The sequence below is a fragment of the Mustela lutreola genome, chromosome 1 (assembly GCF_030435805.1).
Source record: "Mustela lutreola isolate mMusLut2 chromosome 1, mMusLut2.pri, whole genome shotgun sequence".
Classification (NCBI taxonomy): Eukaryota; Metazoa; Chordata; class Mammalia; order Carnivora; family Mustelidae; genus Mustela; species Mustela lutreola.
In genome coordinates this window covers 4,863,936-4,878,735 of record NC_081290.1, presented here as the reverse complement: position 1 = coordinate 4,878,735, position 14,800 = coordinate 4,863,936, and the positions used below count along the sequence as shown (strand labels likewise).

The following is a 14,800-nucleotide window of genomic DNA, read 5'->3' as shown; positions in this document are numbered from 1 at the left end:
TAATGAAAGTCGTAGAGGAATTATTTGTTTTGTATTTCTCAAGCATATGTTGCATGTGTTCAGCATCTTAACTAACTGTAGGCAGTATAAGTCCACAAAAGTATAGTTGAGTTTAGTATATTATTTAATATTTTATAGTATAACAGTGTAGAGCATAATTTAATAGTAAATAGTAAAAGCATGTATCAGGCATCTGCTCTTTCTTGTATCTATTACTTTCCCAAATTTAAGGTAGCTTTAGGTCTTTAACAAAGGGTGAAGGAACTTAACAGAGCTGTGGTACTGGCTTCGGTTGATAATAGGACCATTTGATTAAGGTGGACAGTTGAGAGAGGAACGAAGGAAGACACAACCCTGAGTTTTTGTTTCATTTTGTTTTGTTTTTTAACATAGCATATGTAAGGTGCCTTTTCTGCTAGTGAACTACTTGATTAAAGCCTGTAAGTTCTGTGGACTTAAGAAGGTGAATTAATAAGCATTGCTTGATTTTTTTCCCCCCTCTCAGAATTCCCACTTACATATTGGCTTAAGTGAAAATTCTCCAATAATGTCCAGACCTTCTCATTTAGGGTTTGGTATTATATCTTGTCCAAGTGAGTGTCAAATAAATGTTGTCTGGTGATAATGAGAGTAATTTTTTTCATGAAGATTTCTCTCCATGCTGACGCAGCACGTTTCTCATAAGGGATCTCAGAATCACTGGAGAATAGAAATCTTGCTTGAATTTCCAACTATTACCACGATTCATTTAGCAAAGTATAAAATCCTTTAAACATTGGGATGGAATGTAGCTGATTTTAACTATTTTAGAAGAGTAACATGGTACACATAAGGGCTTTTCCATAGTTGTGAGCTAGCTTTTAGAATTTTACGTATAGGGCTTGTTCACTGTATATTTACTTACTACTGTTTTCATTGAAGAGCAGGATATTTGTTATTTCATAGAGCGTTAGCATAGCGTCCTGGAAATGCCCCTGTAGCAGGGGTGTGTTGTGTGAATGGGTGTGGTTAAGTGGTTTTATTTTGTACTCCTGAGAGCATGAATTTCTGGACATTTTCATAGTCTCCTTCAAAAGTAAATCAACAACAGGGGTGCCTGAGGGGCTCAGTGGGCTGAGCGTCTGACTTCCACTCAGGTCAGGTCATGACCTCCGGGCCCCACACAGGGGTCTGTTCTCCGTGCGGAGCCTGCTTGTCCCTCTCCCCCAACATTCCCTGTTCATGCTCTTTCTCTCTCCCTCAAATAAATAAAATCTTAAAGAAAAAAGAAAAGAAAGTGTATCAGCAAAAAACTTCAAGAGGAAATATTCCTGAATCCTTGGGTGTAGGTAAAGATAAGGGGATGGTATATTCTGCCTCAGGTTGTACTTTGGGGAAAATACTTGGAAATCAGGAATCTCAAGTAGAGCAGCTTGAAAAAACTTGACTGTGATATGTTTCATCAGGTAATTAAGTCTTGACATGTAACCACCTGTGAGTGTAGCATTCTAAAGGAAGAGAGATGGAAGTTTTTTCTTTTCAGTAGGTCGCTTAACAGATGAAAATAATTACTGATACAGTTACCAAAAGTTGTATTATCATCTCATTTTCACATTATTAATGTTATGTATCCTTTTCTTTCAGCTGGATATGCCAAGTGACCAGATAGCTGCAAATCTCCAAGCAGTTATCAGTGAAGTCTGTAAGCACAGACCAGTCAATTTGGGTAAGCGATTTGCTGCGGTATACCCCCCTAGAGTTCGGGGATTCTTTAAAAATGTAAAATATTAAGAAAACAAGAGCAAGTACAATGTACAATAGCAGCAATATTTTCAAGGGTTAAATAAATAAAATTTATCCAGAGGATTCCTAATCCTAATCGAGAGGATTCCTGATGACCTTATTAACCAGTTGTAGTTGTTTGGAGAGGAGACCTCTTTAACATTAATAAGGAAATCCTGAAATCTTTGTAAATTCCATTATTTCTACCATTCAGTATTAACTTTGAAAGAAAATTGTAACTGATTGCCTTAAACTTGCAATAGTGTTGAATAGAAACTAAAAGCATTTATGAAATATTTTGGAGCTAGATTGGTCTCTGGCTTTAGCAATTGTCTTTCTTAATGTTACTTATTTTTTCAGAAGAACAAAGTTTTTCATCATGTCATAAGACTCACTTCTTGTAAACTGGTAATTCCTGCACAGCCGTGAAACTTGATGGGGATGTGGAGGCTGTTTCATAGGATGGAAGCACAGAGCCAGACCCTTACTGTCGCATTATGTGCCGCGCATATCCTCTCCTCAGACAGGCTTCACTGCTGGCGGGCTGCGGCCCAGAAAGGGTTCATTATACTCAGTAGACTCTTCGTCTCTAGTCTTGCCACGATAGGACTCTGTCAGGCTTAGTCTTATAACCAAGTGTGTAATCAAAACACAATCTTAAGCTATTTTTTACCTTCTTTGGAAGTTAACACACTGGTGAATAAAGACCTCACTTGTTAATTCTGCTGCCATAGATACGGCCGTAGTACTTAGTGATTGTGCGTGTACGCATTCTTACGTGCCACGGGGCATTTTGCTTTCAGTATAGGATCTTCTGAGACTGGCAGGAGTGAAATGATGAACAGCAAATCTCTAAAAGCAGTGTGTGCTCTTTTTGCCATTTTTAAAGTTGTGTATTAATATAATTAATATACAATATCCTTTTAGTTCCAAGGGTACAACATAATAATTCAACATTTGTATACATTACAAATTGATCACCACCGTAAGTCTAGTTACCATCTGTCCACATACAAAGGTAACACAGTAATGCTGACTTTATTTCCTGTGCTGTGCATCACATCCCCTTGGCTGATTGATTTCATAACTGAATGTTTGCTCCTCTTGATTCCCTTTACCCGTTTTGTCCCCTCCCCCAGCTTCCTTCTCCTCTGGCACCCACCAGTCTGTTCTCCATATCTGGGAGACGGGGTTTGGTTTCATTAGTTTGTTGTGTATTTTAGATTTTACTTATCCATGAAGTCATTGATATTTACCTTTCTCTGTCTGCCTCATTTCACTTAGCAAAGTCTCCTCGAGGTCCATTAATGCCACAAATAGTTAGATTTCATTCTTTAATATGCCTGAGTAATATTTCATTGTGTGTGTGTGTGTGTGTGTGTGCGCATGTGTGCGCGCACGTGCACCATATCTTCTTTGTTCCATCACGTATAGATGGACGCTTAGGTTGTCTCCTGATCTTGACTATTGCAAATATGCTGCAAGGAACGTAGGGCTGCATATATCTTTTCAAACTAGTGTGTTCATTTTCTTCTGATACATACCCATAAGTGGAATTGCTGGGCCATATGGTCATTCTTTTGGTGGTTTTTTGAGGAATCCTCATACTCTTTTCCAATGTCTGCCCTAATTTACATTCCCACTAACAATGCATGAGGGTTCTCTTTTTCTCCACGTCCTTGCCAACATGTTATTTTTGATAACAGCCACTCTGACAGGTGTGAGGTGATAGCTCATTGTGGTTTGGATTTGCATTTTCCTGGTGATGAGTGATGGTGAGCTTTTCATGTGCCTGTTGTCCTCCTGTGTGTTTGGGAAATTGTCTGTTTAGATTCTCTGCCCAATTTATTTATTTATTTATTTTTTAATTGTCCTTCTCAGTCTTTTTGTTTTGATCTGTTTGCCTCACTTTCTTTCCTTTTTTTTTTCTTTCTTTCTTTTCAGTGTAACAGAATTCATTGTTTATGCACCACACCCAGTGCTCCAGGCAATCCATGCCCTCTCTAATACCCACCACCTGACTCCCCCAACCTCCTATCCACCCCCCCCAGCCCCTTCAAAACCCTCAGATTGTTTTTCAGAGTCCATAGTCTCTCATCGTTTCCCTCCCCTTCCAATTTCCCTCAACTCCCTTCTCCTCTCCCATCTCCCCTTGTCCTCCATGCTATTTGTTATGCTCCACAAATTAGTGAAACCATAGGATAACTGACTCTCTCTGTTTGACTTATTTCACTCAGCATAATCTCTTCCAGTCCTGTCCATGTTGATACAAAAGTTGGGTATTCATCCTTTCTGATGGAGGCATCATACTCCATAGTGTATATGGACCACATCTTCCTTATCCATTCATCCGTTGAAGGGCATCTTGGTTCTTTCCAAAGTTTGGCGACTGTGGCCATTGCTGCTATGAACATTGGGGTACAGATGGTCCTTCTTTTCACTACATCTGTATCTTTGGGGTAAATACCCAGGAGTGCAATGTCAGGGTCATAGGGAAGCTCTATTTTTAATTTCTTAAGGAATCTCCACACTGTTTTCCAAAGTGTCTGCACCAACTTGCATTCCTACCAACAGTGTAAGAGGGTTCCCCTTTCTCCACATCCTCTCCAACACATGTTGTTTCCTGTCTTGCTAATTTTGGCCATTCTAACCGGTGTAAGGTGGTATCTCCATATGGTTTTGATTTGAATCTCCGTGATGGCTAATGATGATGACCATTTTTTCATGTGTCTGTTAGACATTTGTGTGTCTTCTTTGGAGAAGTGTGTGTTTATGTCTTCTGCCCATTTTTTGATTATCTGTTTTGTGTGGTTGAGTTTGAGCAGTTCTGTATAGATCTTGGATATCAGCCCCTTGTCTGTAGTGTCATTTGTGAATATCTTCTCGCGTTCTGTGGGTTGCCTCTTTGTTTTGTTGACTGTTTCCTTTGCTGTGCAGAAGCTTTTGATCTTGATAAAGTTCCAGAAGTTCATTTTCACTTTGGTTTCCTTTGCCTTTGGAGACATGTTTTGAAAGAAGTTGCTGTGGCCGATGTCAAAGGGATTACTGCCTGTGTTCTCTTCTGGGATTTTGATAGATTCCTGCTTCACGTTGAGGTCTTTCATCCATTTGAGTTTATTTTTGTGTATGGTATGAGAAAATGGTCGAGTTTCATTCTTCTACACATAGCTGTCCAATTTTCCCAGCACCATCTATTGAAGAGACTGTTTTTTTCCCACTGGATATTTTTTTCCTGCTTTGTTGAAGATTATTTGATCATAGAGTTGAGGGTCCAAATCTGGACTCTCCACTCTGTTCCACTGGTCTGTGTGTCTGTTTTTGTGCCAGTACTGTGCTGTCTTGGTGATCACAGCTTTGTAGTAAAGCTTGAAACCAGGAACGTGATGCCCCCAGCTTTGTTTCTCTTTTTCAGCAGTTCCTTAGCAATTTGGAGTCTTTTCTGGTTCCATACAAATTTTAGGACTGTTTGTTCCAGCACTTTGAAGAATGCTGGTGGAATTTTGATCAGGAGGCAATGAAAGTATAGGTTGCTCTAGGCAGTATAGACATTTTAACAATGTTTATTCTTCCAATACACAAGCATGGAATGCTTTTCTATCTTTTCGTGTCTTCTTCAGTTTCTTTCATGAGTGTTCTGTAGTTCCTTGAGTACAGATCTTTTACCTTTTTGGTTAGATTTATTCCAAGGTACCTTATAGTTCTTGGTGCCATAGTAAATGGAATCGATTTTCTAATTTCCCTTTCTATATTTTCATTGTTAGTGTATAAGAAAGCAACTGATTCCCATACATTGATTTTGTATCCTGCCACATTACTGAATTGCTACATGAGTTCTAGTAGTTCGGTTGTGGGGTCTTTTGGGTTTTCCATATAAAGTATCTTCTCATCTGCGAAGAGTGAGTTTGATTTCTTATTTGCCAGTTTGAGTACCTTTTATTGCTTTTTGTTGTCTGATTGCTGTTGCTAGGACTTCTAGTACTATGTTGAACAACAGTGGCGAGAGTGGGCATCCTTGTTGCGTTCCTGATCTCAAAGGGAAGGCTCTCAGTTTTTCCCCATTGAGAATCATATTCTCTGTGGGGTTTTCATAGATAGATTTTATGAAGTTGAGGAATGTTCTGTCTCTCCCTACAGTTTGAAGAGTTTTAATCAGAAACGGATGCTGTATTTTGTCAAATGCTTTTCTGCATCAATTGAGAGGACCATGTGGTTCTTCTCTCTTCTCTTATTGATTTGTTCTATCACACTGATTGACTTGCTAATTTTGAACCACTCTTGCATCCCAGGGATAAATCCCACCTGGTCGTGGTGGATAATCTTTAATGTACTGTTGGATCCTATTAGCTAGCATCTTGTTGAGAATCTTGGCATCCATATTCATCAGGGACATTGGTCTGAAATTCTCCTTTTTGATGGGGTCTTTGCCTGGTTTGGGGAACAAGGTAATGCTGGCTTAATAGAAAGAGTCTGGAAGTTTTCCCTCTTTTTCTATTTCTTGAAAGAGCTTCAGAAGAATAGGTATTATTTCTTCTTTGAATTTTTGTTATAATTCCCCAGGGAATCTGTCAGGTCCTGGGCTCTTATTTTTTGGGAGGTTTTTGATCACTGCTTCAATCTCATTAGTAGATATTGGTCTATTCAAGTTGTCAGTTTCCTCCTGTTTCAGTCTTAGAAGTTTATAGGTTTCCAGGAATGTATCCATTTCTTTTAGGTTGTTTAACTTATTGGCATATAAGTGTTGATAATACTTTGTGATGATTGTTTCTGTTTCCTTGGTGTTAGTCATGATCTCTCGCCTTTCATGCATAATTTTATTAAGTTTGGTCCTCTCTGTTTTCTTTTGGATTAGTTTGGCCAGTAGTTTATCGATCTTATTAAGTCTTTCAGAGAACCAGCTTTTAGTTTCGTTGATGTGTTCTACTGTATCTCTGATCTACTGTATCTCATTGACCTCTGCTCTAATCATATTTCCCTTATTGTGCATGGGGTTGGCTTAATTTGTTGTTGATTTTCCAGTTCTTTAAGGTGTAAAGAGAGTTAGTGTATTCGGAATTTTTCAGGTTTTTTTAGTGAGCCTTGGATGGCTATATTTCCCCCTTAGGACTGCCTTTGCCATTGGTCCAGGTTTTGGACCAATGTGTCTTCATTCTCATTGGTTTCCTTGAATTGTTTAAGTTCCTCTTTGATTTCCTGGTTGATCCAAACATTTTTGAGCAGGATGGTCTTTAACTTTCAAGTGTTTGAATTCCTTCCAAACTTTTTCTTGTGATTGAGTTTCAGTTTCAAAGCATTGTGGTCTGAGAATATGCAGGGAATAATCTCAGTCTTTTGGTATTGGTTGAGCCCTGATATGTGACCCAGTATGTGGTGTATTCTGGAGAGAGTTCCATGTGCACTCAAGAAGGATGAGTATTCTGTTGTTTTAGGGTGGAATGTTCTACATAGATCTATGAGGTTCATCCAGTTCAATGTGTTGATCAAACCTCTTGTTTCTTTGTTGATTTTCTGCTTAGATGATCTGTTTGCTGTTGAGAGTGGCGTGTTAAGATCCCCTAAAATTAATGTGTTCACATCAATATGACTATTTTCTTTAACAGTTGGCTTATGTAGTTGGCTGCTCCTATGTTGGGGGCATAAATATTTACAGTTGTTAGCTCTTGTTGGATAGACCCTTTAAGAATGATGTGTAGTGGGGCGCCTGGGTGGCTCAGTGGGTTAAGCCGCTGCCTTCGGCTCGGGTCATGATCTCAGGGTCCTGGGATCGAGTCCCACATCGGGCTCTCTGCTCAGCAGGGAGCCTGCTTCTTCCTCTCTCTCTGCCTGCCTCTGCCTACTTGTGATCTCTATCTGTCAAATAAATAAATAAATAAATCTTAAAAAAAAAAAAAAAAAAGGAATGATGTATAGTGTCCTTCTGTATCTCTGACTACAGTCTTTAGTTTAAAATCTAATTTATCTCCCAGCTTTCTTTTGAGGTCCATTGACATGAAAGATGGTTCTCTATCCCTTCACTTTCTGGGTGTATCTTTAGGTTCAAAATGTATCTCTTGTAAACAACATATGGACGGGTCCTGTTGTTTTTTCCAGTCTGCAACCCAGTGCCTTTTTATGGGAGCACTTAGGCTGTTCACATTGAGAGTAATTATTGAAAGATAAGTTTTTATTGACATCATATTGCCTGTGAAGTCCTTGTTTCTATACATTGTCTCTGTATATTTCTGTTCTGTATCACTCTTGGATTCTTTCTTTTATAGATCCCCTTAGTTTTTCTTGTAGTGCTGGCGTGGTGGTCACATAGTCTTTTAGACCTTGCTGGTCTTGGAAGCTCTTTATCTCTCCATTCATTCTGAATGTCAGCCTTGCTGGATAAAGTATACTTGGCTGCATATTCTTCTCATTTAATGCCCTGAGTATGTCTTGCCAGTCCTTTCTGGTTAGCCAGGTTTCTGTGGACAGGTCTGATGTTATTCTGATGCTCCTTCCTCTGTACGTAAGGAATCTCTTTCCCCTATCTGCTGTTAAGATATCCTGTCTGAATTTATGATTCGTGAATCTCACAATTATGTCCTTGAGGTCTTTCTAGACTTGTTGATCTTTGGGAGGGTCCTCTCTGCCTCTAGGACATGTACACTTGTTCCATTTCCCAGATTAGGGAAATTTTCATCCAGTATTTGTTAAATTATATCTTCTAGTCTTCTCTCTTTCTCCATCCCCCTCAGGGATCCCAGTAATTCTGGCATTGGAATGTTTCATTGCATCATTTATTTCCTTAATTCTCTTTTCATGGCTTCTATGTTGTTTGTTCAAGGCCTCCTCCTGGTCCTGCTTTTCTATCATTTTGTCTTCTAGATTACTAATTCAGCCTTCTGCTTCGGTTACTCTCGCTGTTAGAGTATTTAGATTAGAGTGGATCTTCTTGATAACATTTTTACCTTCTGCTAGATGGCTCTCACTTCCACTTTTAGAGATTCTACGTTGCCACTAATGGTCTTCTCCAACCTAGCCATTGCCTGAACAATTTTTACCCTAAATTCCATTACCAACATATGGCTTATGTCCATATCCAATAATTCTGTGGCAGAAGTCACAGTCTCTGAATTTTTCCTCTTTTGGGTGTTCTTCCTCCTAGTCATTTTGGTGAGAGGTGGTTGAGGGGATATAGAGCTGAATATACTGAACATGATCCAGTCAAGATGCCCCTTGGAAAGTTTTGGAGCAATTGGAAGTTACCACCAATAAGAAAGAAAAATGATAAAAAGACAGGAAAAAAAACCAGCCAAAATGAGTCCCCAAAGTAAGATTTATAATATACATAAACTGAAAATGAACAAACAGAAAGACTAACAAAAGTAAAAGACAAGAAAGAAAAAAAAGAAAAACTCAGCCAAAATGAACCCCAAGAATAAGATTTATATGGTAGTAAAACAGAAACACATATACAGAAAGAATAAGATAACCGAGGGACACCTGGGTGGCTCAGTTGGTTGAGCGGCTGCCTTCGGCTCAAGTCATGATCCCAGTGTCCTGGGATCGAGTCCCACATCGAGCTCCTTGCTCGGCAGGGAGCCTGCTTCTCCCTCTGCCTGCCATTCTGTCTGCCTGTGCTCGCTCTCTCTCCCTCTCTCTCTGACAAATAAATAAATAAAATCTTAAAAAAAAAAAAAAAAGGAATAAGATAACAGAAAAATAAGATGGGAAAGTGGTTATAAACCCTTGATGTGGGCAAGGAAGGTTATTTCAGTATTTCCTGGGGGTATCTTTTTATCTTTGTTAAAGGACTCAACTTTCCAGAGATACAGGGAAATTAAAACTGGCTTATGTACAGGAGTAGTATTGAATAAGAAAAAAAGGATTACCTTGAAGCTTACTATATCTATATATATTAAAAACAAAAGAAAATGAAACCCAGGTATATGTATAAAAAAGTTCAAGTTCAAAAGTTGTTATGTAATATGTTGTATTTAATATCTAGTTGTAATGGTAAGTAGGTTAAAAAAATAAAAGAAGAATTGTGAGAACTAATTGTAAAAAGTTGTATCTATGAAATATACACGTTTTAGGGCAATACTGGGAGCTTAATATATTGTTTTCCCCTATGTTGGGGTTTTACAGTTTCAGGGGACCCTGTGGTGGTTGTCCTCTCGTTCTTTTGGCTTGTCGTCTGGGGGCAGGGCCTGTGTGTTATTTTTCAGTCAGTCTTGCTTGGTCTGAGTCACCCTGCCTTCTATCAAGGGTCTGGGCTCTGTGGAAACCTGTTTTTCAGGTTTTTGTACTCTGGAGGTTTTTGGTTTGGGGCAGCTTTTTGCAGCTTTTCAGAGGGCTAGTGCAAAAAGTAAACTGTCTGTACTCAGTCCTTGGCCTCAGAGAGAAACCTCAGTCTGATCCCCCCTGGATGGTGCAGAACACACAGTCTCCCCCTCTGCAATCTCCGCTGAACACCGTAACTTTCCACAGCTGATGCAGACTCCAAGCCACTGTCTAATGGTTGCCCGATGTCCCCACTTGTCTCTGCACCCCTCGTGCCTCTAAAACCGCAAGTATATTGGTCTGGGGGTGCCCGATCCTGGCGGCTGTCAGTACTGCTGTCTGGGGTCCACACCCATGACCTGGCAGCAGTGCAGGTTGCAGAAGCCTACGGGTTCAAAGACTGCCTGCTGGCGCCCACACCAGGCTCTCTGGGGCAGGCGTGGGTGCGAGCCCTGAGGCTATGACCGTCCTGGGACCGTGGGCTTAGGACCGTGCCCGTGGCCATCTGATCCCACCCGTTGCACCTGAAGACCTTTTGTTCTCTTTGAGCACTTTTCATTAGACTCCAGGTTGATGCTGGTCCCCAAGCATGGGACATTTTCTTATTGGGGTATTACTTTCCAGTGAGTCGCTTGTGGTGGCTCCCTCATGCTTCTGTTTATCCTCTGATATCAGTCCAATAGTTGCGCTCTGCTTTACCTCTCCACTGGTGTCCTCCACCTCCGTAGAGATCCGGAAGTATGTAATCTTCATCTCAGGCTGATTTCACGGGTGTTCAGAGTGTTCTGGTAGACATGTAGCTCGCCTCAGGGGACTGATTGAAACAGGGTCTCCTGCTTCTTTACCATCTTGCTCCTTCCCTGTCCCCTGCCACTTTACTGAATTTGTTTATTGGTTCTAATTGGTTTTTGGTGTAGTCATCTTTTTTTTTTTTTTTATCTATAATACCATGTCTGCTGCAAACGAACAATTTTACATCTTCCTTTCCTACATGTTGTTGCCTAAGTGCTGTGACTAGGAATTCCAATGCTGTGTTGACTAATAGTGGGGAGAGTGGGCATCCTTGTCTTTGTTCCTGATCTTAAAGGAAAGCTTCTAGCTTTTCATCATTTAGTATGATATTAATTGTGGGTTTGTATATGACCTTTAGTATGTTAAGGTGTATATGTTCTCTCTTTACCTGCTTTGTAGATAGTTTTTATTGTAAATGGATACGACTTTTGTTAGATGGTTTTTCTACATGTATTGAGGTGATCATATGATTTTTATTTTACATTTTGTTAATCTGTATCCCATTGATGTATGCATGTTGAACCATCCTTTCGTCCCTGGAATAAATCCCACTTAATCATGGGTTATGATTCTTGAATTTGGTTTGCTAATACATTGTGGAAGATTTATGCATATATGTTCATCAGGGTTATTGACCTGTAATTTTCTTTTTTTGTGATGGTGTTGTTTAATTTTGGTGTCAGGGTAATAATACTGGCCTTATAAAATGAGTTTGGATGCATTCTGTCCTCTTCAGGTTTTTGGAAGAGTTAAAGGAAGTTAGGTACTAAATCTTCCTTAAATGTCTGTCAGAAATCACCAGTCAAGCCATTTGGTTTTGGCTTTTTGTTTGTTAGGAGGTTTTTGATTACTGAGTCAGTTCAGTCTCTTTTCTATTATCAGTTTGTTCAGATTTTTTTGTTCTTCCTGATTCAGTCTTCGAAGTTTGTTTGTTTCTAAGTATTTGATAGGTTTTGCTAGCTTATCCGGTTTGCTGACATATACCTGTTCATAGTAGTCTTAGGATTTTGTATTTCTGTGGTATCAGTTATAATTTTCTTTCATTTATGACTTTTTCTTGTTGAGTCTAATTAATGATTTGTCAATTTTGCTTATCTTTTCAAAGAACCAGCTCTTAGTATCATTCGTTTGTTTTTTTTTTAAAGATTTTATTTATTTGTTTGACAGAGATCACAAGTAGGCAGAGAGGCAGGCAGAGAGAGAGAGGAGGAAGCAGGTTACCCGCTGAGCAGAGAGCCCGATGCGGGACTCGATCCCAGGACCCTGGGATCATGACCTGAGCCACCCAGGTTCCCTCATTTATTTTTTTCTATTGTCCTTTTAGGTCTATTTCATTTCTTTCTCTTTTTTCTATTATTTTCCACTCTAATATTTATTTATTTAAAGATTTTATTTGTTTATTTGACAGAGAGATCACAAGTAGGCAGAGCAACAGTCAGAGAGAGAGGGGGAAGCAGGCTTCTCGCTGAGCAGAGAGCACAATGTGGGGCTCAATCCCAGGACCCTGAAATCATGACCTGAGCCGAAGGCAGAGAGAGGCTTAACCCACTAACTCACCTGGGCACCCCAACTCTGATATTTATTATTTCTTTTCTTGTACTAACTTTGTGTTTAATTTGTTCCTCGTTTTGTAGTTCCTTTAGGTTTAAAGTTAAGTTGTTTGAGATTTTTCTTGTGTTTTGAAGTAGGCCTGTGTTGCTATAAACTTCTCTCTTCCAACCACTTCTAATGCATCCCATAGATTTTTGTATGTTGTATTTCTGTTTTCACATGTCTCTAGGTATTTTTAAATTTTTCCTTTTATTTCTTTGATGACCCATTGTTGTAGCATGTTATTTAATCTGCACGTTTTTGTGTTTTTCCCATTCTTTTTCTTGTAATTGACTTCTAGTTTCCATATTATTGTGGTCAGAAAAGATTCTTGATATGATTTCAGTCTTAAATTTATTGAGAGTTGTTTTGTGGCCTAACCCATGATCTATCTGTCTTGGAGAATGTTCCATGTGCACTTGACAAGAATGTGTGTTCTGTTTTTTTTGGTTTGTTTGTTTGTTTTTAAAGATTATTATGTATTTATTTGACAGACAGAGATCACAAGTAGGCAGAGAGGCAGGCAGAGAGACAGGGGGAAGCAGGCTCCCTGCTGAGCAGAGAGCCCGACGTGGGGCTCGGTCCCAGGATCCTGGGATCATGACCGGAGCCGAAGGCAGAGGCTTTAACTCACTGAGCCACCCAGGTGCCCCAAATGTGTGTTCTGTTTTGAATGGAATGTTCTGTGTAAATCTATTAAGTCCATTTGGTCTAATGTGTTGTTTACGGGTGATGTTTCCTTATAGATTATCTGTTTAGGTGATCATAGATGTTTAAGTGGAGTGTTAAAATCCCCTACTATTGCTGTCAATCTTTTCCTCAAGATTATTAATATTTGTTTTATATATTTTGGTCCTCCTATGTTGGGTGCATAGATATTTATAATAGTATATCTTCTTGCCAGGTTGACCCTTTTATCATCTATGTAATGACCTTCTTTGTCTTTTATTACATTCTGTTTTAAAATCTGTTTTGCTGGGGTGCCTGGGTGGCTCAAATGGTTACACGTCTGCCTTTGGCTCAGGTCATGATCTCTAGGGCCTGGGATCTAGCCCCACGTACAGCTTCCAGCTCAACAGGGAGTCTGTTTCTCCTTCTACCTCTCCCCCTGCTTGTGCTTTCTCTCTCTCTCTAGCTCAAATGAATAAACAAAATCTTCAAAAAAAAAAAAATAGAATCTGTTTTGTTGGGTAAATTGAGCTAAACCAGCTTCTTGTTTGTTTCCATTTACATGGAATATCTTTTTCCGTCCCTTTACTCTCAGTCCTTACTTCTTTTTTTGTTTGTTTTCTTTTTAGATTTTATTTCAAAAGCTCCACTTTTGTGCTGAGTCTCTTATAGGCAGGGTGTAGATGAGTCTTGTTTTTGGGTTTTGTGTGTGTTCTTTTTTTAAGATTTTATTTGTTAGAGAGAGAGAACACGCAAGCGAGCACAAGCAGGGGGGGTGGCAGACAGAGGGAGCAGCAGGCTCCCTGCTAATAAGCAAGGAGCCCAATGCGGGACTCCATCCCAGCTCCCTGGGATTGTGACCTAAGCCAAAGGGAGATGCTTAACCAACTGAGCCACCCAGGTGTCCCTTGTTTTTGTTTATAAATCCATTCAGCTACTCTCTATCTTTAATTAAAGGATTTAGTCCATTTACATTTAAAGTAATTATTGATAGGTGTGTACTTATTGCCATTTGGTTAACTGTTTTCTGGGTGTTTTTATTGTTCCTCTCTGTTTCTTTCTTCTCCTTTTCTATTTCCTCCTGGTTTGTTAATTTCCTTTAATGTTATGTTTAGATTCCTTTCTCATTTTCTTTTTATATTTGTGACAAGTTTTTCTCTTTGTGGTTACCAGGAGGTTCACATATACCATTCTATGTGTATAGCAGTCTGTTTTCAGTTGGTAGCAACTTAATTAAAACTCATTCCAGAACTCTGCATTTTTAGTTCACCTTCTGTATTTTATGGTTTTTATGTCATATTTTATACTTTTTCATTTTATGTATCCCTTAACTAATTATTATAGCTTTAGTTAGTTTTACCACTTTCTCTTTTGACTTTTCTGCTAGCTGTATAAGTAAGTAAATATACTACCTTTACAATATATTTTCCAGTGAGATTTTTACTTTAGTATATTTTCTTGTCATTATTAATAGTCTTTCATTTCAGCTTAAAGAAGTTCCTTTGACATTTTTTTAAAGACTTTATTTATTTATTTGTTTTATTTATTTATTTGACAGAGAGAGAGAGATCACAAGTAGGCAGAGAGGCAGACAGAGAGAGAGGAGGAAGCAGGCTCCCTGCTGAGCAGAGAGCCTGGTGTGGGGCTCTATCCCAGCACCCTGAGATCATGACCTGAGCCAAAGGCAGAGGCTTAACTCATTGAGCCACCCAGGTGCCCCCATCTTTTGACATTTCTTATA

The 14,800-nt window shown here is 39.2% G+C and overlaps 1 protein-coding gene across 3 annotated transcripts in view; it reads left to right on the top strand.

Moving 5' to 3' along the window:
- The window catches only part of MRPL1 (mitochondrial ribosomal protein L1), a 120,769-nt gene that overhangs the window by 103,324 nt on the left and 2,645 nt on the right, over positions 1 to 14,800 (top strand). For 2 of the 3 annotated variants that reach the window (XM_059157025.1, XM_059157108.1), the window contains exon 8: positions 1,624 to 1,705. In XM_059157025.1, coding sequence (XP_059013008.1) covers positions 1,624 to 1,705 — 82 coding nt within the window. Of the gene's footprint in view, positions 1 to 1,623; positions 1,706 to 14,800 lie in introns of those variants that run through there. The other variant, XR_009349877.1, reaches the window with a different exon arrangement.